Source organism: Canis lupus, chromosome 25, assembly GCF_048164855.1.
Source record: "Canis lupus baileyi chromosome 25, mCanLup2.hap1, whole genome shotgun sequence".
Classification (NCBI taxonomy): domain Eukaryota; kingdom Metazoa; phylum Chordata; class Mammalia; order Carnivora; family Canidae; genus Canis; species Canis lupus.
The window spans coordinates 7,564,798-7,590,594 of NC_132862.1; the positions used below are offsets into that span (position 1 = coordinate 7,564,798).

Genomic DNA, 25,797 nt, shown 5'->3' on the forward strand with positions numbered 1-25,797 from the left:
ACTATATGCTTTAAACAAAATGTTCAAGAAATGTTTAATGTATATGGAAAGACAATACACCATGCAAATACTAATCACAGTTAGGATAGCTCTACCAATATCAGGCAATGTGAATTTTAAGGCAAGAAATATTGTCAGAGGTAAAGAGAGGTGGTTTGTAATTATAAATGGATCAATTCAATAGGAAGATTGAATTAAAAAAAAAAGATTTTATTTACTTATTCATGAGAGACACACAGAGAGAGAGGCAGGGACACAGGCAGAGAGAGGCAGACCCCATGCAGGGAGCCTGATGTGGGACTCGATCCCAGGACTCCAGGACCACACCCTGGGCTGAAGGGAGGTGCTCAACCAGACGAAATTACAATCTTAAATTTCTATATACCCAATAGCATTGCTTTGAAATAATTTAAATAAAAAACAGACAGAAAATGAACTATACATAAATCAATAATCACAGTGAAAGGCACTAATATATCTTTCTCAATAGCTGGTAGAACAAGCCAAAAGTAAAAAATCAGTAAGAATACAGAAGATATTAACAGCACAAGTTCTCAAACCTGATCTAATTGCCACACAAGATTGCACCTACTAATGACCAACTCATATTTATTTCAAGTGCACATGAAACATTTATTAAAATCAATATAGTGTAATATAAAGTCTCAACAATTTCAAATTATTAGAATCTTTCAGAATATCTTCTCGAGGTAGGAGGAGCTAAGATGGTGGAGTAATAGGAGGACCCTAGCCTTGTCTTGACCCCTGAACACAGCTAGATAAATATAAAATCATTCTGAATATCCAAGAAATCGACCTGAGGACTATTAGAACAAACTGCACAACTAAAGGGAGAGAAGAGGTCACATCATGGAAAGTAGGAGGTACAGAAACATGACTTGGGGGAGAAATGGATCACAGGTACTGCAGAGGGGAGGGAGCCCTGGTGAGAGAGAGAGAGACAGAGAGAGACAGAGAGAGACAGAGAGAAGAGCACACAGGGGATTGCACAAGGAAAACACTTCCCCAAAACCACTGACTGGGAAAATGAGAAGGGCTGACTTTTGTGAGATTCTATAACCAGCAGGGCTTAAAGAGGTCTGTGGCATGGCTGGTGTGGAACCCTAAGGTCACTGTAGTGCTTTTGCAGAGAAGGAAAAGAGATTGTCCAGAAGCAGATGGCACAATCACCCTGGAATGAAGTGGGAGAGACGATTCCCCCTTCTTGGAGCGTATCTGGGAGAGGTGGCATTGCCTCTCTGGGGACAAGGGTCAGCAGGTGCCATTATGCTTCCCTACCCTTGACATAGGTGTAGAGACACTTGCTGAGAGTGGCTAACCTAGACACCGGCTTCTTGTTATGCCTTACTCTAAACACTATGCCATTGTGCTTTGGTGCAACTACCCTCTGGGACAAACCTGCATCAGTCCCAGTGTGGCAAGACCCTCCCCCACAGCCTGGGGTAGAACACAGTACACTGCACTGCTGGGTGCACAGATGGCCTGGATACAGACAGAGTGAAGGCAGGGATCTGAAGGACATCTGGGACACATGAGGGAAGATTACTCCCTCTTCTGGAAAAGTTTCTTGGACAGCAGTGGGGGCAAAGTCTGCTCTTTGGGGACAAGGGAGGTAGTTGCTACCATTCCTTTCCCCCACCCCTCAGCAGGAACTAACTTTAGTAAGCAGCACAGTGCCGACAGTGGAGGCCTAAACTGCTTACAAGGCCCAACTCCCTGCGCTCTGCAGGTGCTGCTTTTCTCAGGCAAGTGGGCACTGGGTCCTTCCCCAGAAGAGTAGCACTAATGTCCCTGCATGTACCGCCACTACCGACCACAGTGTTCTGTAAAGCCTCAGTTCTAGGGGAAGTAGCAGCAAGTCTCTTTTAACAAGCAGAGCAAAACACACTTAGTTAACATTCTCCACACTCTGGCTAATGGTCAAACACTCCCCATTGCAGAGAACCTCTCTAGACAACTGACTTAAGGGAAAAGCAGCCAAAACAAAGCAGCAGAGTGTATGTAGCACACACCAGAGACACTTCCTGAAGTGTCAGGCCCTGAACACTATATGACTTCTTTATAAAGCCATTACTTTCAGGAGCAAGAAACATAACAGGCTTTCCTAATACAGAGAAGAAGACTGAGACATAGACAAAATGCCAAGACAGAGGAATTCATCCCAAAAGGAAGAACAAAAAAAGGTTACAAACAGGGATCTAGTTGAAACAGATAGAAGTAATATGACTGATCCAGAATTTAAAGCAACAATCATAAGGATATTAGTTTGGCCTAGGAAAAGCATAGAAGACACCAAGGAATCCCTTACCATAAGATAAAAGACCTAAAAACTAGTCAGGCCAAAATTTAAAAAATGCTATAACCAAGATTTAAAACTGATTGGATGTAATGACCACAAGAGTGGAAGAAGCAGAGGAATGAATAAATGACAAAATGACATAGAAGGTAAAATTATGGAAAAGAATGAAGCTGAAAAGAGGAAGCAAAGAAAAATACCAGATCACGAATGCAGACTTAGGGAACTCAATGACTCCAAAAGCATAATAACATTGATATCATTGGAGTCCCAGATGAAGAAAAGAGAGAAAAGGGGTCAGAAGATTTATTTGAGTAATTTATCACTGAAAACTTCCTTCATCTGGGGAAGGGAACATACATCCAAATCGAAGAGGCAGAGAGGACTCCCATCAAAATCAATAAAAGCAGGCCAACACCAAGACATATCATAGTTAAATTTGCAAAATATAGATATAAAGCAAAAAAATTCCAAAAGAAGCAAGAAAAACTTACAAGGGAAGACAAATAAGGTTAACAGATCTCTCCACAGAAACTTGGCAGGCCAGAAGAAAGTGGCAGGATATATTCAATGTGCTAAATGGGAAAAATAAGCAGCCAAGAATATTCTATTGAGCAAGTCTGTCATTCAGAATAGGAGAGATAAAGAGTTGTCCACACAAACGAAAACTAAAGGAGATCATGAACACTAAACCAGCCCTGCAAGAAAGATTAAAAGGTCCTCTCTGAGTGGGAAAGAAAGACCAAAAGTGATAGACCAGAAAGCAACTGAGAAAATCTCCAGAAATAATGACAAAATAAGTAATAAAATGGCACTAAAATCATATTTATCAATAATTATTCTAAAAGTAAGTGGACTAAATGCTCCAATCAAAAGACATAGTTTATCAAAATGGATTAAAAAACCAAGACCCATCTATATACTGCCTACAAGAGACTAATTTCAGACCTAAGGACTGAAAGCGAGGGGATGGAGAACCATCTATCATGCAAATGGACATCAAAAGAAAGCCAGAGTAGCCATACTTATATCAGACAAACTAGATTTTAAACCAAAGACTATAACATGAGATTAAGAAGGACACTATCTCATAATAAAGGGGACTATTCAACAAGATCTAACAATTGTAAATATTTATGCTTCCAACTTGTAAGCACCCAAATATATAAAACAATTCATAACAAACATATATTATCATTGATAATAACACAATAATAGTAGGGGAATTTAACACCCCTTACGATAATGAACAGATCACCTAAGCAGAAAATCAACGAGGAAACAATGCCTTTGAATGATACACTGGACCAGATGAACTTAACAGATATATTCAGAACATTTCATCCTAAAGCAGCAGAATACACATTCTTTTCAAGGGCACATAGAACATTCTCCAGAATAGATCACTTACTAGGTCACAAATCAGGCCTTAACAAGTACAAAAAGATTGAGATCATACCATGCATATTTTCCAGTCATAACACTATGAAACTTGAAGTCAACCACAGGAAAACGTTTGGAAAGACCACAAATACATGGAAGTTAAAGAACATCTTACTAAAGAATGAATGGGTCAACCAGGAAATTAAGAAAGAAATAAAAGAATACATGGAAACAAATGATAATGAAAACACAGTAGTCCAACATTTGGGATGCAGCAAAAGCAGTCATAAGAGAGAAATATAAAGCAACACAGGCCTGCCTCAAGAAGCAAGAAAAATCTCAAATAGGCAACCTAACCTTACACCTAAATGGAAAAAAGAACGACAAATGAAGCCTAAAGCCAGAAGAAAAAAGGGAAATAATAAAGATTAGAGCAGAAATAGAAGATATAGAAGCAACAACAACAACATGGTAGAACTGATCAATGAAGCCAGGAGCTGGTGCTTTGAAAGAGTTAATAAAATTGATAAACTCCTAGCCAGATTTATCAAAAACAAAAGAGAAAAGACTCAAATACATACAATCATAAATGAGAGATCTCAACCAAGACCACAGAGATATAAATAAATATAAGAGAATATTATGAAAAATTATATGCCAACAAATTGGGCAATCTGGAAGAAAGAGATGCATTCCTAGAGACGTATGAGCTACCAAAACTGAAACAGGAAGAAACAGAAAATTTAACAAACCAATAACCAGCAAAGAAATGAATCAGTAATCAAAAATCTCCCGATAAACAGAAGTCCAGGACCAGATGGCTTCCCAGGGGAATTCTACCAAACATTTAAAGAAGAATGAATAAATACCTACTCTTCCCAAACTGCTCCAAAAAAATAGAAATGTAAGGAAAACTTCCAAACTCATTCTATGAAGCTAGTATTACCTTGATTCTGAAACAAAAGACCCCTACAAAGGAGAATAACAGGCCAATATCCCTGATGAATAGGGATGAAAAAAATTTCAACAATATACTAGCAAATTGACTCCAACAGTACACTAAAAGAACCATTCACCATGATCAAGGGGATTTATTCCAAGGCTGCATGTGTAGTTTCAGTATTCACAAATCAATCAACATAATATACCACATTAATAAAAGGGTAAGAACCATATGATCCTCTCAATAAATGCAGAAAACACATTTGACAGAGTACAGCATCCATTCTTGATAAAAACAAAAACCCTCAACAAAGTAGAGGTCGAGAGAACATACCCCAACCTCATAAAAACCATGGATGAATGACCCACAGCTAATAATCATTCTCAATGAGGAAAAACGCTTAGTTTTTCCTCTGTAGTCAGGAACAAAGCAGGGATAGCCTCTCTCATCATTGTTATTTAACATAGTACTGGAAGTCCTACCTCAGCAATAGACAACAAAAAGAAATCAAAGGCATCCAAATTGGCAAGGAAGAAATGAAACTTTCACTACTCACAGATGACATGATACTCTATATAGGAAACCTGAAAGACCCCCACCAAGAAATTTGCTAGAACTGATAAACAAATTTAGTAAAATCACAGGATGCAAAATCAATGTACAGAAATCTGTTGCATTTCCATACACCAATAATGAAGTAGCAAAAAGAGAAATCAAGAAATCAATCCTGTTTACAATTAGATCACAAAAATCCATACGATACCTAGGAATATACTTAAAGAAGTGACAGATCTGTACTCTGAAAACTGTAGAACACTCATGAAAGAAACTGAAGAGGACAAAAAGAAATGGAAAAACATTCCATGCTCATGAACTGGAAAAACAAATATTGTTAAAATGTACTACCCAAAGCAATCCACTCATTCAATGCAGTCCCTATCAAAATACTACCTGCATTTTTCAGAGCTAAAACAAACAATCCTGAAACTTGTATGGAACCACAAAAGACCCTAAATAGCCAAATCTTGAAAAAGAAAAGCAGAGCTTGAGGCATCACAATTCTAGACTTCAAGCTATATTTCAAAGCTGCAATCATCAAGACAGTACGGTTCTGGTGCAAAAACAGGCACATAGATCAATAGAATGGAATGATCAATGGAATGGAAAACCCTGAAATGTACGCACAACTATATGGTTAACTAATCTTTGACAAGACAGGAAAGAATATCCAATGGAAAAGACAGTCTCTTCAACAAATAGTGTTGGAGAAAACTGGACGGCCACATGCAGAAGAATGAATCTGGGCCATTTTCTTGCACCATACACAAAAATAAATTCAAAATGGATGAAAGACCTAAATGTGAGACAGGAAAATCAAAATCCTAGAGAAGAACATAGGCAGCAAACTCTTCAACATCTCCCTGAGCAACTTCTTACTAGATACGTCTCCAGAGGCAAGCGAAACAAAAGCAAAAATGAACTATTGGGACTTCATTAAGATAAAAATCTTCTCCACAGCCAAGGAAACAATCAACAAAACTAAAAGGCAACTATTGGAATGGGAGAAGATATTTGCTAATGACATATCTGATAAAGGGTTAGTTTCCAAAATCTATAAAAGATTTATCAAACTCAGTACCCCCAAAACAAATAATACAGTTAAGAAATGGTCAGAAGACATGAATATTCCTGTGTATTTCCAAAGAAGACATCCTGATGGCTCATAGACACATGAAAAGATGCTCAATATCACTCATCATCAGGGAAATACAAAGCAAAACTGCAACGAGATATCACTTCATACCTGTCAGAATGGCTAAAATTAATAACATAGGAAACAACAGATGTTCATAAGGATGTAGAGAAAGGGGAACCCTCTTGCAAATTGGTGCAGCCACTGTGGAAAACAGTATGGAGGTTCCTCAAAAAGTTAAAAATAAGTGCACCTGGGTGGCTCAGTTAGTTAAGCATCTGTCTTCAGCTCAGGTCATGAGATCAAACCCCACACTGGGCTCTCTGCTCAACAGGGAGCCTACTTCTTCCTCTCTTTCTGCATGCTGCTCTGCCTGCTTGTGCTCTTTCCCTATCAAATAAATAAAATATTTTTTAAAAAGTGAAAAATAGAACCACCCTATACTCCAGCAATTGTACTGCTAGGTATTTACCCAAAGGATATGAAAATATGAAAATACTGATTCAAGGTGATACATGCACCCTGGTGTTTATAGCAGCATTATCAACAAGAGCCAAATTATGGAAAGAGCCCAAATGTCCATCAACTGATGAATGGATATATATATATATATATATATAATGGAATATTACTCAGCCACAAAAATTGAAATCCTGTCATTTGCAACAACATGGTTGGAGCTAGAGTGTATTATGCTAAGCAAAATGAGTCAATCAGAGAAGGGCAAATACCATATGATTTCATTCATATGTGGAACTTAAAAAACAAATCTGATGAACATAGGGGAAAGAAAAAAGAGACAAACCATAAAGAGACTCTTAGCAACTGAGGGTTGATGGAGCAAGGTGGGCAGGGGATGGGCTAGATGGGTTATGGGTATTAAGGAGGGCACTTGTGATAAGCACTGGGTATTATATATGTGATGAATCACTAAATCCTACTCCTGAAACTAATATTCCACTGTATGTCAGCTGTTTGGAATTTATTTTATTTTTAAAGATTCATTTATTTATTTGATAGAGTGTGTCAATGAGGGGGGATGGGCAGAGGGAGAGAGAGAATCTCAAGCAGACTCCCTGCTGAGTGTGGTGCATGATGCAGAGCTTGATTGCAGGACCCTGAGATCATGACTGAGCCGAAATCAAAAGTTGGATGCTTAACCTAAACTGAGCCACCCTGTCCCCCCAAATAACTATAATTTACATAAAAATTTGAAACTAACAAGAAGAAGAAGAAGAAAAATATCTTCTCTGACCACCATGGAATCAAACTAGAGGTCAAAAATAAAAATAGAAAAAAAAAAACCAGCTGCCTAAAAATTAAATAATACACTTGAAATAGTCAATAAGACAAAGGAAAAATGAAATTAGAAAATATTTTAAACTGAATAATTAAAAAAGTACATTTCAAAACTTATGGGAAAAGCTAAAATGATGCTTAAAAGGAAATATATAGTTTTAAATGCATATATAAAGGTCTAAAAAAATCAACAATTGAAGTATTAATCTCAAAAAGCTAGAACAAAGAGCAGCAACCAAACCTAAGGAAATAAATGATAAAAGCTGAAACCAAGGGAATAAAAATCAAACATATAATTGAGAAAATCAACAAACTCAAAAGTTGGTTCTTCCAAAAGATTAGCAAAATTGACAAAACCCTAACAAGACTGATATTTAAAAAGTAGATAAAATGCAAATTAGCAACAACAGCAGTGAGAAAGAGGATATCACATAGATCGCACAATAAAGGTATTCTGAAGACGACTCTGCAGATAAATTTGATAATTTAGATGAAATGGACAAATTATTTGAAAAACACAACTTACCAAAGCTGATAGAAGAAGAAATAGAAAATATAAACAATCTTGTATGTATGAAAAATTTGAAACTATAATTTAGAAACCTTTCCCAAAGAAAATCCCAGGCCTAGAGGGTTTATCGATGAATTCTTCCAAAAACCAGGGACGCCTGGGTGACTCAGGGGTTGAGTGTCTGCCTAGGGCTCAGGGTGTAATCCGGGGTCTGGGGATCGAGTACCTTATTGGGTTCCCTGCAGGGGCCTGCTTCTCCTGCTACCTGTGTCTCTGCTTCTCTCTCTGTGTCTCTCATGAGTAGATAAATAAAATCTTAAAAACAAAAAAACAACTTAAGAAAAGGAACACTTGTCTTATATAATTCTTCAAGACGGTGGAAATAGTGTCAAAGTTTCCCAGACTTCTCAAAAAATGAAAACAGCAGAGACTTGACCTTGAAATTCTAACATTCTAAGGAAAAAAAAATGCAAACCTTTCTTGTAAACATTATTTTAATATTCTTAACAAAATATTCGGAAATCAAATCCAGGGATACAGTAAATTAAGTGCAGTTCAGTCTAGGTGTGTAAGTGTGGTTTAACATTCAAAGATCATAAACTTAGCTTACCACATTCACAGAAAAAGGAATGAGATCACATGATCATTTCGAATGCAGGACGAATATTTGATAAATTCAATATTCATTTGTGATAAAAACTTTTAGCCAACTAAGAATAAAACTTCCTTAATATGATAAAGAGGATCTACTCAATACCCACAGCAAACATCATTTTCAATGGTAGAGTTTTTTTTTTTTCTTTTTTTTTAATTTTTTATTTTATTTTATTTATGATAGGCACACAGTGAGAGAGAGAGGCAGAGACATAGGCAGAGGGAGAAGCAGGCCCCATGCACCGGGAGCCCGACGTGGGATTCGATCCCGGGTCTCCAGGATCGCGCCCTGGGCCAAAGGCAGGCGCTAAACCGCTGCGCCACCCAGGGATCCCAATGGTAGAGTATTGAAAACTTTCCTCAAATATTGGGACTGAGTCTAGAATAGCCACTGTGACCACTTCTATTCTACACTGTAACTGGAGGTCTTGTCTGTGCAAAAGACAAGAGAAAGAAAACTCATGGAGATTGAAAAGGAAGAAATAAACGGTCATTTCCAAACAATAAGATCATGCACATGGAAAATTTCTAAAGAATCTATAGACAAACTCAGAATTAATAAAAGAATATAGAAAGGACACTGGATATAGCCAAAATACTAAAATTAATTTGCTATGGATTGAATGTTTGTTTTCCCTCCAAAATTTCTATTTTCAAATCCTAACCCCCAAAGTGATGTTATTAAGAGATGAGGTATTTGGGAGATGATTAGATCATGAGAACAGAGCTTTCATGAACAGGATTAGTGTTCTTATAAAAGAGCCTCCAGAGAGAGCCCTCATCCCTTCCTTTCATCATGTTGAACGTGGCCAAAAGCCACTATCTATGAATAAAAAGGTCCTCTCCGGACACCAAACCTGCCAGCACCTTGATCTGATCTGATCCCAGCCTCCAGAACTGTGATATATAAATGTCGTCTATAATCCATTCAGTTTGTGGTATTTTGTTATAGCAGCCCAAGCTGACTACGGCATGAGTCATATTTGTATATAGCAGCAATAAGCAAATAGAACATAAAACATATTTACAATAGCATCCAGAAACTCAAACACTGAGAAATAAATCTATTAAAAATATACAAGACCTCTAACTGAAAATTACAAAATATTATTGAGAAAAAATAAGGGAGAGCCAAATGAATGGATGTATGTATATTGTTATGGAATGGGTGATTCAATACCGTAAAATGTGAGTTCTTTCTAAATTAATACATATTTCTATGCCCTCGCACTCAAAATCCAAGCTGGGGGTTTCTTTTCCCAAGAATTTATAAGTCAATTTAAAAATTTACAGGGAGTATCCAACTCTTGATTTTGGCTCAGGTCATGATGTCAGGGTTGTGAGATCGCCTTGGACTCCCTGTTGGGTATGGAGACTGCTTAAGATCCTCTCTGTCACTCTGCCCCTCTACCCACTTTGCTCTCTAAAAAAATAATAAAATAAAATTCTTATGGAAATACAAAAGGCCAAGAAGAGCAAATATTAAGTACTAACATTATGAGATATCAGAAACTCTTATAAGGCCATGGTAATTGGGGCACCTGGCTGGCTCTGCTGGAGAAGCGTGAGACTTTGAGTTCCACATCAGGTGTTGAGATTACTTCAATAAGTAAATAACATTAACAAAATAATATTAAAGCTATGGTAATCAAAATTGTGTGGTACTGGTACAAGAACAGATAACTGTCCAATGGAACAGACCCACACATACATACATGATCACATGATTTATGACAAAAGTGATCATGCAGGACAGTCGGGAAAAGGATGGTCTTTTCAATCATTCATGACGGGGTAATTGAATATCCATATGGGAAAAAATGTATATTGACTTCTCCCTCACATGACACACAAGAATCAACTCCAGGTGTGTCTTTGTTTAGGCTGCTACAATAAAAATACAATAAACTCTGGTGTCTGGTGAGGGTCTGCTTTCTCATTCATAGATGGCATCTTTTTGATGTCTTCCCATGGCAGGAGGTGATGAGGGATCTCTCTGTAGCCTAATTCCATTCATGAGGCCTCTGCTCTTTGGAACTAATCATGCTCCAAATGCCCCACCTTCTAAACCCATCACCTTAGGGGTTAGGATTTCAACATATGAATTTGGGGCAGGGGGGGCAGGGAAAGCTCAGATCATAGCAAGATAGATCGGAGAAATAAACTGAAAGCTAAAATAATAAAGCTTTTAGAGGAAAACATCTTCCTGATCTTGGAGTAGGCAATGCTTTCCTAAATAGAAAATAAAAAAGAAGAAACATGAAAGAAAAAATCATGATAAACTTGGTTATATTAAAACTAAGAACTGGGCAGCCCCAGTGGTTTAGCAGTTTAGCACTGCCTTCAGCCCAGGGCATGATCCTGGAGACCCAGGATCGAGTCCCACGTCAGGCTCCCTGCATGGAGCCTGCTTCTCCCTCTGCCTGTGTCTCTGCCTCTCTCTCTGTGTGTGTGTGTGTGTGTCTCTCATGAGTAAATAAATAAATAAATCTTTAAAAAAAAAACACAAAAAACTAAGAATTTCTATTCAACAAAGTGAACAAAATGGCAACCCATGGGGGGCATAAAATATTAAATATGTATATTTATGAACACTTACCAAATATATATGATAAATAACCACAAATCCAGAATATGTAAAGAATCAATAAGAAAAAGACAGCTCCATAGCAGAATGGGCCAAAGTCTCATATAGGGGGATACGTAAATGGATGATAACCATATGAAAAATTGCCAAGTTCATTAGTTGTCAGGTAAATGCACACTAAAAGGTCAATGGAGAGGCACCTGGGTGGCTCTGTCTGTTGAGCTTCTGCCTTCGGCTCAGGTCATAATCCCTGGGTCCTGGGATTGAGGCCTGTGTTAGGCTTCCTGCTCAGCAGGGAGCCTGCTTCTCCCTCTCCCTCTGCCCGTCCCCTCTTCTTGTGTGTTCTCTCTCTCTCTCAAATAAATAAATAAATAAATAAATAAATAAATAAATAAATTCTTTTTTTCTTTTTTAAAAAGGTTCAATGGAATGCCACTACCTACCCCCCAAAATGGTCACAATGAAAAAGATGGAAAGTAAAGAGTGTTGATGAGAATGTGGAGGAATAGGAATTCTCTCATACGAGTGGTAGAAATAATTTGCACATCCACCCTGGAAAACTGGCAGTTAACTACTCAATATACTTGCTGCCGAAGCGAGCATGACAGTTAACTACTCAAGTTGAATATGGGTACAACAACCTGTGACCAAGCAAATACATATTGAAGTAGACGCCCAATAGAAATATGTCTGTTATGCTCATCAAAAGACGTGTATTAGAATGTTCATGGCAATAGTACGTGAAATAGAAAACACTGAAAATTACTCAGATGTCCATCAATAATAAAATGGCTCAATCAATTGTGATAGAGTCCATAGTGGAATACTATACAGCTACGAAAATGATCTAGGACGACATGCAAAAATAAGGATGGGTCTCTCAAATGCAAGTTGAACAATCAGAGCCAGACACAAAGAGTATATATTCCATCTCTACAAAGCATAAAAACAAACAGAACTAATCCATGTTGGTGGAAGTCAGGAGAGTGGTTACCCCTGGGGAGTTAGTGCCTACAAGGGCACATGGGACCTTTAGAGTGCTGGTAAATGTTCCTTTCCTTGATTTGGGTGACATTGCCCTAATTTGGCTTATTCTCTTCCAGGCATGCTCCATGATTCTTGTCTCATGACTGCCTTTACGGGAACTTGTCATTTTTCTCATCAGAATGGTTGGACGGAACTCAATTCCTGTTTATGGAATTATTCATTTTACTTTCAATGTACGTATTTATCATTGATGTTTTATTGAAGTTCTGCAAAATGCCTGCTTCTCAGGACTTAGCTCTGGAGACCTGCTTTTCCTCTCCAGGTAACTCTGCTACTTTCTGATACCTTTTTTCTTTCTTTTTCTAAAAATTCTTTTTAACAGATTTATTTATTTGAGAGAGAGTGCAGGGGGGAGAGGCAGAGAGAGTCTTAAGCAGACTCTGAGCTGAGCACAAAGCCCGATGCCAGGCTCGATCTCATGACCCTGAGCTGAAACCAAGAGTCGGTTGCTCAGCCGACTACACCACCCAGACGCCCCCTGATATCTTTCCGATAAAGAGTTGCGATCTTTGTTCAACTGCCTGTCTTCTGTGTGACCACCATTCAGCCTTATTTATGATGCTCTGCCTTTGTATGTTGTTACTGTAGTGATGAAAAAAGAGAGAGATTGTCATAAAAGGAGTAATTTTCTTATTAGGGCATAATCATGATGCCATTATTTTTCCTGTGTAACTTAAAAGTTGATTGATTAACTGCTTGGCATCTTCTGCACAGAGATGACGGTGCCACATTCAAGCAATCTGTACATGTGGTCTTCTTGGCAGACATACATACCTCTTTTGAGGCAATGGATTTATCATGCCATAATAGTTTGATACCACTAAACATTAACGTCATCAAACGGGGGATCCCTGGGTGGCTCAGTGGTTGAATGTCTGCCTTTGGCTCAGGGCGTGATCCCGGAGTCCTGGGACTGAGTCCCACATCCAGCTCCCTGCATGGAGCCTGCTTCTCCCTCTGCCTGTGTCTCTGCCTCTCTCATAAATAAATACATAAAATCTTTAAGAAAATATAAAATAAATTCATCAAACAACCTACTCTTCTCCATCATTTCATACTCGTCAAACATACCTATGAATATAAACTTGACTCCCCAAAGCTTTCTTACAGGCAGAGAGTATGATAAAGCCCATTATCAAGGTCTGATCCACTTGATTTCTACTTTAAATCCATAGGTAGGTATTCTTTTGGTTTACATTATAAATCATTCACATTCTCCACAATTAACTCTGGGACATCCAAAATATCAAGTTTCAGGGGCACCTGGCTGGCTCCATCAGGTAAGCGTCTACCTTCTGCTGGAGTCCTGATCCTGGGGTCCTGGGATCAAGTGCCGCATCGGGCTCTATGCTCTGCGGAGAGTCTGTTTCTTCCTCTGCCTCTGCCCCTCTCTTTCTCTCTCTCTCTCTCTCTGCCTCTCATGAATAAATAAATAAAATCTTAAAAAAAATATATCAGGTTTCTGAACCTGTCAATCTACGTTGAGGTTATGAAATGGTCCCATCTGGAGAGTCCACCATCCAGCTTTCTCCCACACATACCAAACAAGCAAACACACTTTGATACTTAATGGCTAAACCCATATTCTGTTTGTACAAATGGACCTCAGGTCCTCAGGGCCTTTCCAGCAAAGGGGATTTGGAAGAGAGGAATTCAGATGTCCAATTGTTTCAAAAACTATAACTGAGTAAATGAAAAAATTCTACTTTTAGATAAATGTGGACAACTGCCACAATAGCATGTTTCCCATCATCCTGCTGTTTCTATAAAGCAGGAAATGTCAATGAGCAGACTCATCCTCCAGCACCTTGTTCAGACTTGCCCCTGACCTAGTCTATACAACAGCTTCCAAGGAAACCTTCTCTGGTTTCCTACCATGTGTTTCTTTCACAATGCAAGTGACAGCATGTTAAAACTGCTCTCTGGAGAGAGTGATTATTATTATTATTGTTTTTTTTTTTTTAATTTTGTTCTTCCCTCTGGTTCAAAACTCCTTTGAGTACTCTCCAGTATGTCTTGAGATCGCCAATCATCACCCCTAGCTTTTAAAGGTCTCCTCCCAGGATATGTCCCCCCCACAGCAAGCCAGCTTCAAGTCCCAAGGGGCTTTGAGAAGCCCAGGCCTGCAGACTGGCAGCTCATTCCACTCTGCAGCAGAGTGCCACTGAGAATACAGCAGGGCTGAGCCAACAGCAGGTCCTCATTTGGAGGACCCGCTGTACTCTGGTACAGCCAGGCTCAGGGGAGTCACATAATTAGTACAAACATCATCGTGGCCAGGCACCTCTCCAGCTCTGTTTATTTTGTACATAAACCTAGCTTTGGTTCCATTAGGTCCGACAGACATTTGTCAAATATCTGTGCTGGGTCAGATCATGTCCAAGGCGCAAGGGCAACAAGGATGAATAGCACATGATTGGGGTTCATCATGAGACTCTTCCAGCGTTATCATTTCCAAAGGAACTTTCCAGGTCTCATCTCAGTCAACCTTGTGAAATGGTGCATATGCTAGTCCTATATGTCCATTTTACAAATGAGGAAGTTGAGTCTGAAAGATCAGGTCACTGACCTAAGACATATACAGTTAAGAAATGGAATTTCTGCCACCACAACCCAGAAAGTTGATTTGTCACTCAATGCTCTGTTTTACCCCCCCCCCCCACTTTTTCTCTTTATCACATTGCCATTTGGCATGTGATTAGGGGATGTTTCAGACTCTTCATCTGTGCCAGGAGAGATACTTTTTTCCTTGCTTATAATTCTCCAGTATGAATGCCATGGATAAAATGAGCCACATTATTGTTGCTTAATTCTAAGAGATAATTGTCATCCCTGACCATTCAAGTGGTTTCTACCAAATTATATTTTTATTTGCATACAATTCTCTTTATTGACTCAGTTATTTGGGCAATAAGACATGAGGAAGATCTAAAAATCTGCTTGTGTTGGAATTTTCGATGCCCCAAAATACCTATTCCATTGCAAATATTTTGGCTCTTTGCTATATCCAATTCGAAATTGAATTATCTACTGTCTTATATCTTATAATTATTTCGAATAACACTACAAATTCCTAGAGGAGAACAACCATATGATGGCTCTGGGAATGTGGCCAGGACGAACAATATTTGCTGAATGGAATTTAAATTAGGGCTGACCCCTCTACTCCCTAATGGGAAGCATTAGAGCTAATGGTAGAGCATGAGATCAGAGCGAGACAGCGGGGTGAGAGACCTGGTTCTACCACTAATCTTGGGCAAGTTACATAAACCAACTCGGCCCTACTGCCCTCATTAGACAATGGGGATGTTAATGACCATCTCTTAGGGCCCTTGTAAGAACTAAATGAGAAGTCTGGTGTATTGAAGTAAAAATGCAATAAATGTTGGGTCTTGTTATCAAGCCCACTTTCTTGGATCTTTCCAGAGGTCCTCTGCCTTCCCCTATATGAATGCACTATTGCTTTTCACTCTCACGAACTGAAAGGTCAGAGTTCCAGAGCAAATTATGCACAGAGCATCCACCACAGAGAGCCTTGTATTTGCCAAAAATAATTGAATGAATATTTGCAATAGTGTTGGCTGTCTGGTAGCGTTTATTATTTTTTCTCTCAATTCCACTTTACTTTATTTAGTGTTAACTTTGTCTAGCAAATAAGTATTGCTCCAAATTAGGTATTTCTTCGAATAATCAGATACTACCTTTATAAAAAGTGACCAATTAATTACTGCTACAGGAGATCATGTTTTTTTAAAAAACATAAAATAGTCTGAACACTTCATATAATTCTTCAAACTGGGTTTGTTAAACATTATCCATGCTTATCAGAGAGATATAATTAGCCCCAGTTTTGAGGGATGTAATAGCACTTAGGAATTCAATTAGGTGATTCCCTTCAGGCTAATAATGAGCAAAATGGACATTAGAGCACCTACCATTTATGACCAAAATTGGAAGAGGTAACCATAATGCTAGGAGCCTGGCTTTGACACACTGAATTTTATAAAGTGAATTTTCATCTGCTTACTTCATTTCTAAGGCTGAGAATTTCAGAGCATCAAAGAAAAAAAGTCTGTTTATTTCCTTTCTCTTTACATAATTATGACAAACCATCCTTTTGCAACATGTCAGGTTCCTCACTACAATGGATTTATTCTTTGAGCAGAAAGGTAATTTACCAGTAAGATTATGAATGGCACTCTCTGAGTCCTTACATCTTTTCTGTATTTCCCATTTTTCTGCAATGAGCATGTAGTACTTTTAGGAGCAAGCAAAAAGGGCTTTAGTTGTCCTTTTCGTTTTTCATTCTCATGGAAAAACACATGGTGGTGCGGGGCAGAGGTTCAGGCCACCCTCACAAAGGCTGGTCTAAGAATGTGCTGAAAGAGAAAGATTCACAGCTGTTTGGAGGTGATCCCAACCAGGGATGTTGAGCCTCAAATCTGGGAGTGTGAATACTGGTCAACAAGAAATACATGAATAACTAGTATAGCCTCTCATTCTAGCTGGGCTTGCCTGGCTCTGGCAGCATTTACATATGGGTATAATTCTCAGACTAAACGATGGTGCCTGGCACATCGTAGATGCTCAGTAAATATTTGCCAAATAAAGGATTGTAGTGCTAACGCAGATCAGCAATTACTGTATCTCAAATCAGGGGAAACTAGAATCACTTCCTACCCGAGGAATCAGAGGGAAGATTTTGCTCTCGGAAACTAGAGACCCTGAATATTAAATAGGAATCACAATAAAACAGAAACATTGATGCACAGGACTTTGGTAACTTGAAACAACTGCAAGGACTCATTGTGCTTTTTCTTATCACAAAAACATTGTAAAAAAAAAAAAAAAAAAACCGGAAAATGCAGATAAGGAAAAATGAAACCTTTAAAAACCTACTGTTATGACATAAGTGTGTACTGTTTCAGATGATCTTCAAAATGGTGAATTTTGTGTATGTGAATTTCATGTCAACTAAACTAAAAAACAAAACCTATGCAGCCTATGTCCTTGAAGACAGAAAGAGCAGATGAGTGAGTGACAATTGATTAAAGAGTTGCCCCATTCTGGGCTCTCTGCAGAGAGGGCACTTGGGTACTGACTAGCCCACATTATTAGCCAAGGAGGCTTCCAGAGAACGGAGCCACCAGTTGACACATGTACCCTGGAGTTCAGAGAGCAGGAGGCTGGAGCCCAAATCTCTGTACAGGGAGTGACACAGTAATGGGTGAGAGATCTGGTTCTATGACAAGCTCTGGGCAATTTACAAAACCAATTGGATGAGGCCAAAAGGCAAACGGGCTCTTATAGGGGCTGAGCACACTTCTAGAGCCGGTGGGCAAAGGTGTGTGTGCCGAGGCTCCAAGTCACACTGTAAAAACCCTCTGCACAGTGCTGCCCTCAAAGTGAGGAGGCCTCAGCAGAAAGCTCCTGTGTACAGTCAGGCTCCTGCAAGCTAGAGACTCCAGGGGGTCCCTGTCCCTGAAGAATAGGGATGCATCCCCAGGTTAAAAAAGGAGGCAAAGTTAGATACCTGCTGGTGGCCCAACCACACCAGGATGAGTGCTAGAATCAAAGGAGACACAGAATGGGCAAGCCCTTCAGAGGACATAAAGTGCCACTGAAGTGTTCATTCTTAGTAAAAATGACTCTGAGACTCATAAACTAGCGCTGTAACAACTTGTTTCAGATCTCCCAGTTCCTAAATCTTTGATTACAACAGGAGAAAGCCTTGAGAGTCTAACTATATCCCTGCCCCCAGGTAGGGATTTCCTACCTGGAGTTCCTTCCAGACCCTGCCAGACACTCACATGTTCACCCCTGCCTCAGCACACTAGACCCAGAATCAGTCCACCCTCTACTACCCATTGGACTCACTGAATGGTCAAAAATACCAAAAGATTGTGCCATGTGGAAAAGACCAGAAGAATATCTATCTGTCCTATTTTAAACTCCTGAGAAGGCAACTCAACCATCTGTCTTGGCAACCATTCCAGGCTGGAGCCACCCCGTCAGAAACATCTCTTTTCGGTTTAATCTAAATCCTTCAAAAGGAGCCTCGAGCTAATTTCATCCCATTCCATTTTCAAATAATTTGGAACACAGTTGTTTACCATCCGGATTATAGGATTATATAATGTTGCAGCGTTGTGGTGAGCAGTAAATGAAATAATTCATGTAAAACACAGAGCTCAGTATCTAGCACATAATAATGCCCAAGACATGCTTATTATTATATTACCATCATTACATGCACCAGGACTCTTTCAGTCACAAGGACATGGACACAACTCAAAATAACTTAAGAAAAAAAAAAAAGAGGGGGATGGAGAATGTAATTAGGAAGTAAAAGTGTGCAGTGGCCTTCAGGTACTACTGGATCTAGGACTCACGTCGTATTCGCAGGGCTCCTCTTTCCCTCTCTTCTCTTCTTTCTGAAAAGCTTTTTGAAGCATGGAGAGCAGAATATCAAGCAGCAGACTCAGCTCAAATAACCCTAGAATATGTTCCCCATCCCTCAGTTTATTTATCAAGAATTTGCTGAATGCCAAGCAAGTGTCAAGCAGAGTTCTAGAAGCTAAGAATAGAGCAGCGTCCAAGACATAACATTTTTGCCCTTGTGGGATGGAAAGAAGGATCTGGTAGGAGAGGTGAAAGGATGTAGAAAAAGTTTCCTCCAAAACATGAGGTCACACCTTATGCCTATAATTAAGGTAAACGCTTAGCTTTTTCTTCTCAAAGCCAAGTAAAGCCGCCCCTTTCAAAACTCCTTTTTCAAAACAGTCATTCTTGCCAAATGGGCTGAATCTCAACAATCAGGACTTCAAATAGACAAATATGTGTGGATTTTGAGCGCATTTGGTTTATTTATGCTGCGCAATCTTTGCACAGTGTTTCTATGATGCATCTGGAGCTACACTGACATAATCTGCTTCCATGTTTGAGTCTCTTTTCTTTTCACACTTTTCATTCTCCGATGAAGTTTAGGGCTTTCCTCCACTTTCAGGGTTTCCTTTCAATAGGATGTTAGTTCCTTAGTAAAACATTGCAAAAACCTGGTCAGTTGTGAGTCATTTAGAAAGGGTTCCTCTAAGTGATTTCAATTCCATTTCTCTGTGTTAACCATCGGAACCGTAAAAAATGAAGACCTGGAGACCCAGGTTTTGGGAGAACCCCAGGAAGTGTGGCCTACCTCTGGAAACTTTCAACCTCAGCCTCTCCAGGAAGCTCACAGTGAAGAATGTTTCCTATAGCATTTCAAGCTTTCACCTGAAAAAAAAAAGTCCTGATTTACCAGAGCTATTCCAGATTTATTCTACAAACAGGCTGCCTAAATTAACAGCGCACACAGACCTATTTTAATTTGGCACTGGCCTAACAGATCCGTGCCACCACACGAATCCATTCACGAACAATGTAGGGACCAACTCCCACTAAATTCAAGGTGGCTCAAGGGTGTGTGCCAGGGCTGGGGGTGGGGGGGTGTTGGTTGTCTTAACATCAGTTTTATTTTTTAAGTAACATTATAAGTTATGTGCCCTGCTCCTGTTTTCTCAATTTGGTCTGCTTTTCAGTCTCCCTATCCCTCCCGCTTTAGTGATCTCTTGTCAGGGCAGTAATTTATTTTCTTTAATCCACATATAATGGACGAATGGGCCATCTGGCTCAGTCCAATCTCATCGTTAAAACTGATCTTAGAATTAAACAAAAATGGATTTTTTTTTTAAATCGAAAAGCTCATCAGCCCCAAGCCCTCCACCTCATATTTGTCCACCTGTGCTTTTTTTTTTTTTTTCGGGGAGGGGGCGGTGTACTCGGGGTTGCACCTGCTAGATCAAAGCACGCTGGAGTTGGGCCCAGGCCCTGCCTCTTGGGAGGTATGAAGGACCCCTGTGCAGGCAGGCACCCCTTCTGGGATCAGACCCTATCCTGCATGAATACATTTGCCCCCGCCCCCATCCCCATTCCAGCCCCCTACCCACCCACCCAAAAGGAAAAAAAAAAGTCTGGATCCAGATTTTTTCTTTTTTTTTAAACTTAATACCCTATCTTTGCAAGCCAGGTCGGGCCCAAACCTCCTTTCCTGGGTCTCTCCCTTGCCGATGGGGCCCTGTCCCTGATGCTGCCTTCAGAGTTAGGAAAGGCACAGAACTTTCCCAGCAGGGACGTGCTGCGCCGTCCGGGTCGCACCGCAGGGCAGGGGCCCCTCTCCCTCCTCCTCGAGTGGGGGCGGTGGTTCTTTAGTAAACAGGCCTCCCGCGGCCCCGCGGGACCCCCGGGCCCTGGCCCAGATCGAGCTACCGGAGGCCGGTCGGGGAGCCGGGCGGACAAGCGGGGTCTACGGGAGGGAGACGCCTGTGCCTCCCCGGAGGGGCCTGCCCCCGCGCCCCACGCGACCCCCGGGACTCCCGTGCCCCCCGCGCCCCAGGGACCCCCGCGCCCCCCGCGCCCCTTGCGCCCCCCTGGACCCCCGCGCCCCCAGCGCCGCCGGGACCCCCGTGCCCCCCTGGACCCCCGCGCCCCCAGCGCCGCCGGGACCCCCGTGCCCCCCTGGACCCCCGCGCCCCCAGTGCCCCCGGGATCCCCGCGCCCCCAGCGCCCCCGGGACCCCCGCGCCCCCCGCGCTCCCCGGGACCCCCTCCCCGCAGCGCCCCCGGCTCGGGGCTGCACACCCGGCCACGGCGGGCGGGAACCGGCGAGCTTGGGGCGTGCACCCCGCTCTGCCAGGCGTCCCGCGGCCCCGGCGGCGGGAGGCGGGAGGCGGGGTGCGGGCGGGGGGGCGGCGGGGCCGCCGGCCGCCGCTCCGATTGGCTGCGCCGCCCGCCCCGCGCCCGCCCCGCGCCCCCCGCGCCGCCCCCCGCGCCGCCCGCCGCCCGCCGCCCGCCGCCCGCAGCCCGAGGCAGGACGCGCAGGGGCGGGACCCCGCGCGCGGGGATAAAAGCGGGCGGCGGCGCGCGGGGAGCCGGGGTCCTGCAGGCTCCGGAGCGCGGGGAGGGGGCCCGGGAGCGACCCGCCGCCGCGCCCCCGCCCCGCCCCGCCCCGCCGCGCCCCCGCCCCTCGGCCCGGGCTCCGGGAGTGCGGCACCCCACGCGGACACGCGAGGGCCGGGGCGCCGCGGCGGCACCTGTCGCCGAGCCGGCGAGGACCCACGGAGCCGCCCGAGAGGTCCCTGCGCCCCGGGGGCGCCGCCGCCGCCGCCGCCGCCAACTCCCCAAAGTTGAGAGCCAGCGAGAGGCTGCCGCCCGCCGGGAGCCGGAGGGAAAGGAGCTCGGGAGATGCGGGAGTGACGGGCAGACGCGGACAGACGCCGGACCCTCGGAGGACACCCCCGTCTCGGCCTCTCCCCGAGGCTTCTCAGCCCCGTGAGTTCTCTGCATGGGTGGCCTCCTGTGCGTTCCCGTTGAATTGTCTGTAGGATGCGTTTGCATATTTTTGTGTCTGTTGGAGGGAGTTTAAAAAAAAAAAAAAAGAAAGAAAAAGAAACGACGCAGCCTGCCCGGTAAAAAAAAAATAATAAAAATCACTGAATTGCTTACGGTGAGTCGGTTATAATGGTAGGTTGTGGGCGTAGATGTCTGTAAGCGGGAGTATCCCCCGGAAAAAAAAAAAAAAAAAAGAAATCGCATTGAACAGTAAAAACAAAACAAACAAACCCTCCCCCCACCCCTAAAAATAAATAAATAAATAAATGCATCAACCATCCTGGGTTCCCCAGCGTGCAACAGAACCTGCATTTCAAAAGTTACCGGAGAGCAAGCAAGGTGCGGCGCGGAAAGGTGAACTGGTGCTAACTTTGCTTTTTGCACCCCCTCCCTCCCCCCTCCCCCCTCCTCCTTTTCAAATATCCGTTGTTTACCAGGTTCCCTGGTGGGAGGCTGAGCTGGTGGAGAGGCGCCGGGAAGAGCCTCGGAGGCGACCATAATGTCTTTGCGTCTACACACGCGGCCCACCCCGCCTGGAGTTGTCACCCCGGGCTGCAGGGAGCTGCTGTGTTTGTTGGTGATCACGGCGACCGTGAGCCGCGGCGCCTCCGGGGTGTGCCCCACCGCTTGCATCTGTGCCACGGACATCGTGAGCTGCACCAACAGAAACCTGTCCAAGGTACCCGGGAACCTTTTCAGACTGATCAAGAGACTGGATCTGAGCTACAACCGGATCGGGCTTCTGGATTCGGAGTGGATCCCGGTGTCGTTGGCCAAGCTGAACACCCTCATTATTCGTCATAACAACATCACCAGCATTTCCGCGGGCAGTTTTTCCACGACTCCAAATTTGAAGTGTCTTGACTTATCCTCCAATAAGCTGAAGACGGTGAAAAGCGCCGTGTTCCAAGAGCTGAAGGTCCTGGAAGTGCTCCTGCTGTACAACAACCACATTTCCTATCTGGATCCCTCAGCGTTTGGAGGACTCTCCCAGTTGCAAAAACTCTACTTAAGTGGAAACTTTCTTACGCAGTTTCCCATGGATTTGTATGTTGGGAGGTTCAAGCTGGCAGAACTGATGTTTCTAGATGTTTCCTATAACCGGATCCTCTCCCTGCCCATGCACCACATTAATCTAGTGCCGGGGAAACAGATGAGGGGCATCTACCTTCATGGAAACCCGTTTGTCTGTGACTGTTCCCTTTCTTCATTGCTGATCTTTTGGTACCGAAGGCACTTTAGCCCGGTGATGGATTTTAAGAACGATTATACCTGTCGCCTGTGGTCCGACCCCAGGCACTCCCATCAGGTGCCTCTGCTCCAGGATGGCTTTCTGAATTGCTCGGACAGTGTCATCAATGGCTCCTTCCGGGCCCTCGGCTTTATTCATGAGGCTCAAGTCGGGGAAAGGCTGATTGTCCCCTGTGACAGCAAGACTGGTGATGGAAATACCGATTTCGTCTGGGTGGGTCCAGACAACCGACTGCTGGAACCCGAGAAAGAGCTGGAGAACTTCCACGTGTTTCGCAACGGAAGCCTGGTTATAGAAAACCCTCGTTTTGAGGACGCCGGAGTGTATTCCTGCATCGCGATGAACAGGCAGCGCCTGCTAAACGAGACCGTGGATGTCACAATCAACGTGAGCAATTTCACCGTGAACAGGTCCCACGCCCACGAGGCCTTTAACACAGCCTTTACCACCCTTGCGGCCTGCGTGGCCAGCATCGTCTTGGTCCTTTTGTACCTCTATCTGACGCCGTGTCCCTGCAAGTGTAAAACCAAGAGACAGAAAAACATTCTCCACCAAAGCGACGCCCATTCATCTATTCTCAACCCCGGCCCGGCCAGCGATGCCCCCGCTGACGACCGGAAGGCAGGGGCCGGTAAAAGGGTGGTGTTTTTGGAACCCCTGAAGGATACCGCAGCGGGGCAGAATGGGAAAGTCAGGCTCTTTCCCAGTGAGCCGGTCATAGCTGAGGGCATCCTCAAGTCCACCCGGGTGAAATCCGACTCCGATTCGGTCAATTCCGTCTTCTCGGACACACCCTTCGTGGCCACCACTTAAGCCTGTGCCTGTCACCTGCGTGGCCTAGTAGTTTCATCACTCCATGCTTCACTTTCTGTGCCGCCTGCAAAACCAACAGCAGGACACACATGGCGTGGCTTTGTTTCTGGAAATGCAACCAAGTGGCCTCTTTGGCTGGTTAATAGGCAATGTGGTAAGGGGCACTTTGGTTCCTCACCAGGCGAACGCCGGACGGAGGACGATGGGCTTGTCTTCCAGAGTTTCAGTTCTAGGCCACAGTATCTTAGTCTTTAGCACCACTGATCATTTCGAAGCTGGCCTGGAGGGGACATTGTCCTTGGTATTCAGGATTCTTGAAAGAAAACATGAGCTTTATGTATTGGTCTTCCTTAAAAAGAGACCTTACTAACTTCTTAGGTCCAAAGTTCTCTTCAAGAAAAGCGTTAGGGTCCTATTTCGTTTTTAAAAGACGTAAAAGGAAAAAAATAAAAAGATAAAAAAATAAAATAAAAAAATAAAAGACGTAGAAGGAAGAACCAAGCAGCACTTCTAAAGCACAAAGTAAGGTTAGATTTGGGAATAATTTGGCTAATTTCATCACTTGAGACCACAGTAAACAGACTACACTGAGAAAATTTGCCGGGTAATGCCACTTCCCATATGGTGTTAGATAAATAGTGCAATAAAGGTACATTTGTTTGTCTTCGTTCTGTACATTTCTTATCCTGGTACAAAAGATCTTACTGAAAGTCACCATTATTTGTTGCCATAAATACGTAGATGTCAATACCAAAATGTCTGAGTAACTTCTTAAACCTTCGTTCTAGCTAATATTTGTTCATATGCTCGTGTATATGTAAATCAAGTGATATGAACTATTGAATAGATCCTACTGTATTGTGCTTTGGACATTTGAATTAATGGAAATATATGTATTCTGTGACTTGATGTTCTGTTTTATTTGGCTATTTGAAAACATAAATCTAAGATGTTTTATGTGGTCAGATTGTTCTACTTTGTCTGAAGTACCTTCTCCAACAAATCTCTCCCCAGATTTTTTGGAGTTACAATATAGAGTTTCATTTTGTCAAAGGGGGGAAAGGCTCTGAAGCGTTCTCCCGAATTTATACCTTCTATACCTTCTATATTCACTCAGATATCATTATGCACTTGAGCCAGGTGTGGAAGGCACTTAACGCCCTGATTCTGCAGCGCACGGAGGGCACAGGCGACCTCCTCCTTGTTCCCTTCTCTGCTGCCAGGTGATCGAGTACTCTTTCTGGGCCTAGATCTCCTCAGCCATAAAAAGAAGATTTCAGCAGGTGATGTTTTAGGTTCCTTCCCATACTGGAAGTGATGATTTCTGGGTGGCCTTGACTCCACCTGGACTTGTATGGGCTCCTGGAAACTCCCCCACATCCCGAGGGGATACGGGAGAGTGGGATTAGGATAGACTAGCATTTCGACCATCAAGTCCAGCTCCTTCTCTTTCTCAGGGACAAATGAAGCCCAGAAAAGACCGTGGGTTATCTAAGACCACACAGTGAATTAGTGACCAGGACGGAAGAAGAACTCAGGTACAGGATTCTTCCTGGCAAAGACCAGGGAGTCAAAAAAGAATGGTTATTTTTAATGGTGGGCACGGAGAAAGAGCCAAAGAATGAGACCAAAGAGTGGTCAGGAAGTGGCAAAGGAGAATCAGGGCTGCATGGCCCTTGGGGCTGAGAGAAGAGAACTTGCGAAAGATGGAAATGGGGGACAGTGACAAAAACACAGAGAAGGAGATGAAGAGGCAAGACCGACCAACAATGGTGGCTTTGGGGAAACAGACATTTGGGGACAGCTCTGTAAGTGCCAAGCCAGGCTCCTGGTGGTGGGGACACTGGTCAGGAGGGGGTTGAGGAGTGAGTGGCCA

General features: G+C 42.8%; 1 protein-coding gene and 1 long non-coding RNA gene across 3 annotated transcripts; one reads left to right on the top strand and one right to left on the bottom strand.

Moving 5' to 3' along the window:
- Positions 1 to 19,274: 19,274 nt before the first annotated feature.
- On the bottom strand, positions 19,275 to 21,189 carry LOC140617209 (uncharacterized). 2 transcript variants are annotated; one of them, XR_012017413.1, is made up of 3 exons: positions 21,107 to 21,189; positions 19,627 to 19,703; positions 19,275 to 19,467 (listed from the first exon to the last, which is right to left on the bottom strand). It is a non-coding gene; the product is annotated as an uncharacterized lncRNA (long non-coding RNA). The 2 variants fall into 2 exon arrangements; XR_012017414.1 differs by lacking the exon at positions 21,107 to 21,189 and adding an exon at positions 20,510 to 20,806.
- Positions 21,190 to 21,553: 364 nt separating this feature from the next.
- On the top strand, positions 21,554 to 24,830 carry AMIGO2 (adhesion molecule with Ig like domain 2). The gene is made up of 2 exons (XM_072798212.1): positions 21,554 to 21,796; positions 22,294 to 24,830. The coding sequence occupies exon 2, from the start codon at positions 22,356 to 22,358 to the stop codon at positions 23,919 to 23,921; it is 1,566 nt and encodes a 521-aa protein (XP_072654313.1). The 5' UTR covers positions 21,554 to 21,796; positions 22,294 to 22,355; the 3' UTR covers positions 23,922 to 24,830.
- Positions 24,831 to 25,797: the final 967 nt, after the last annotated feature.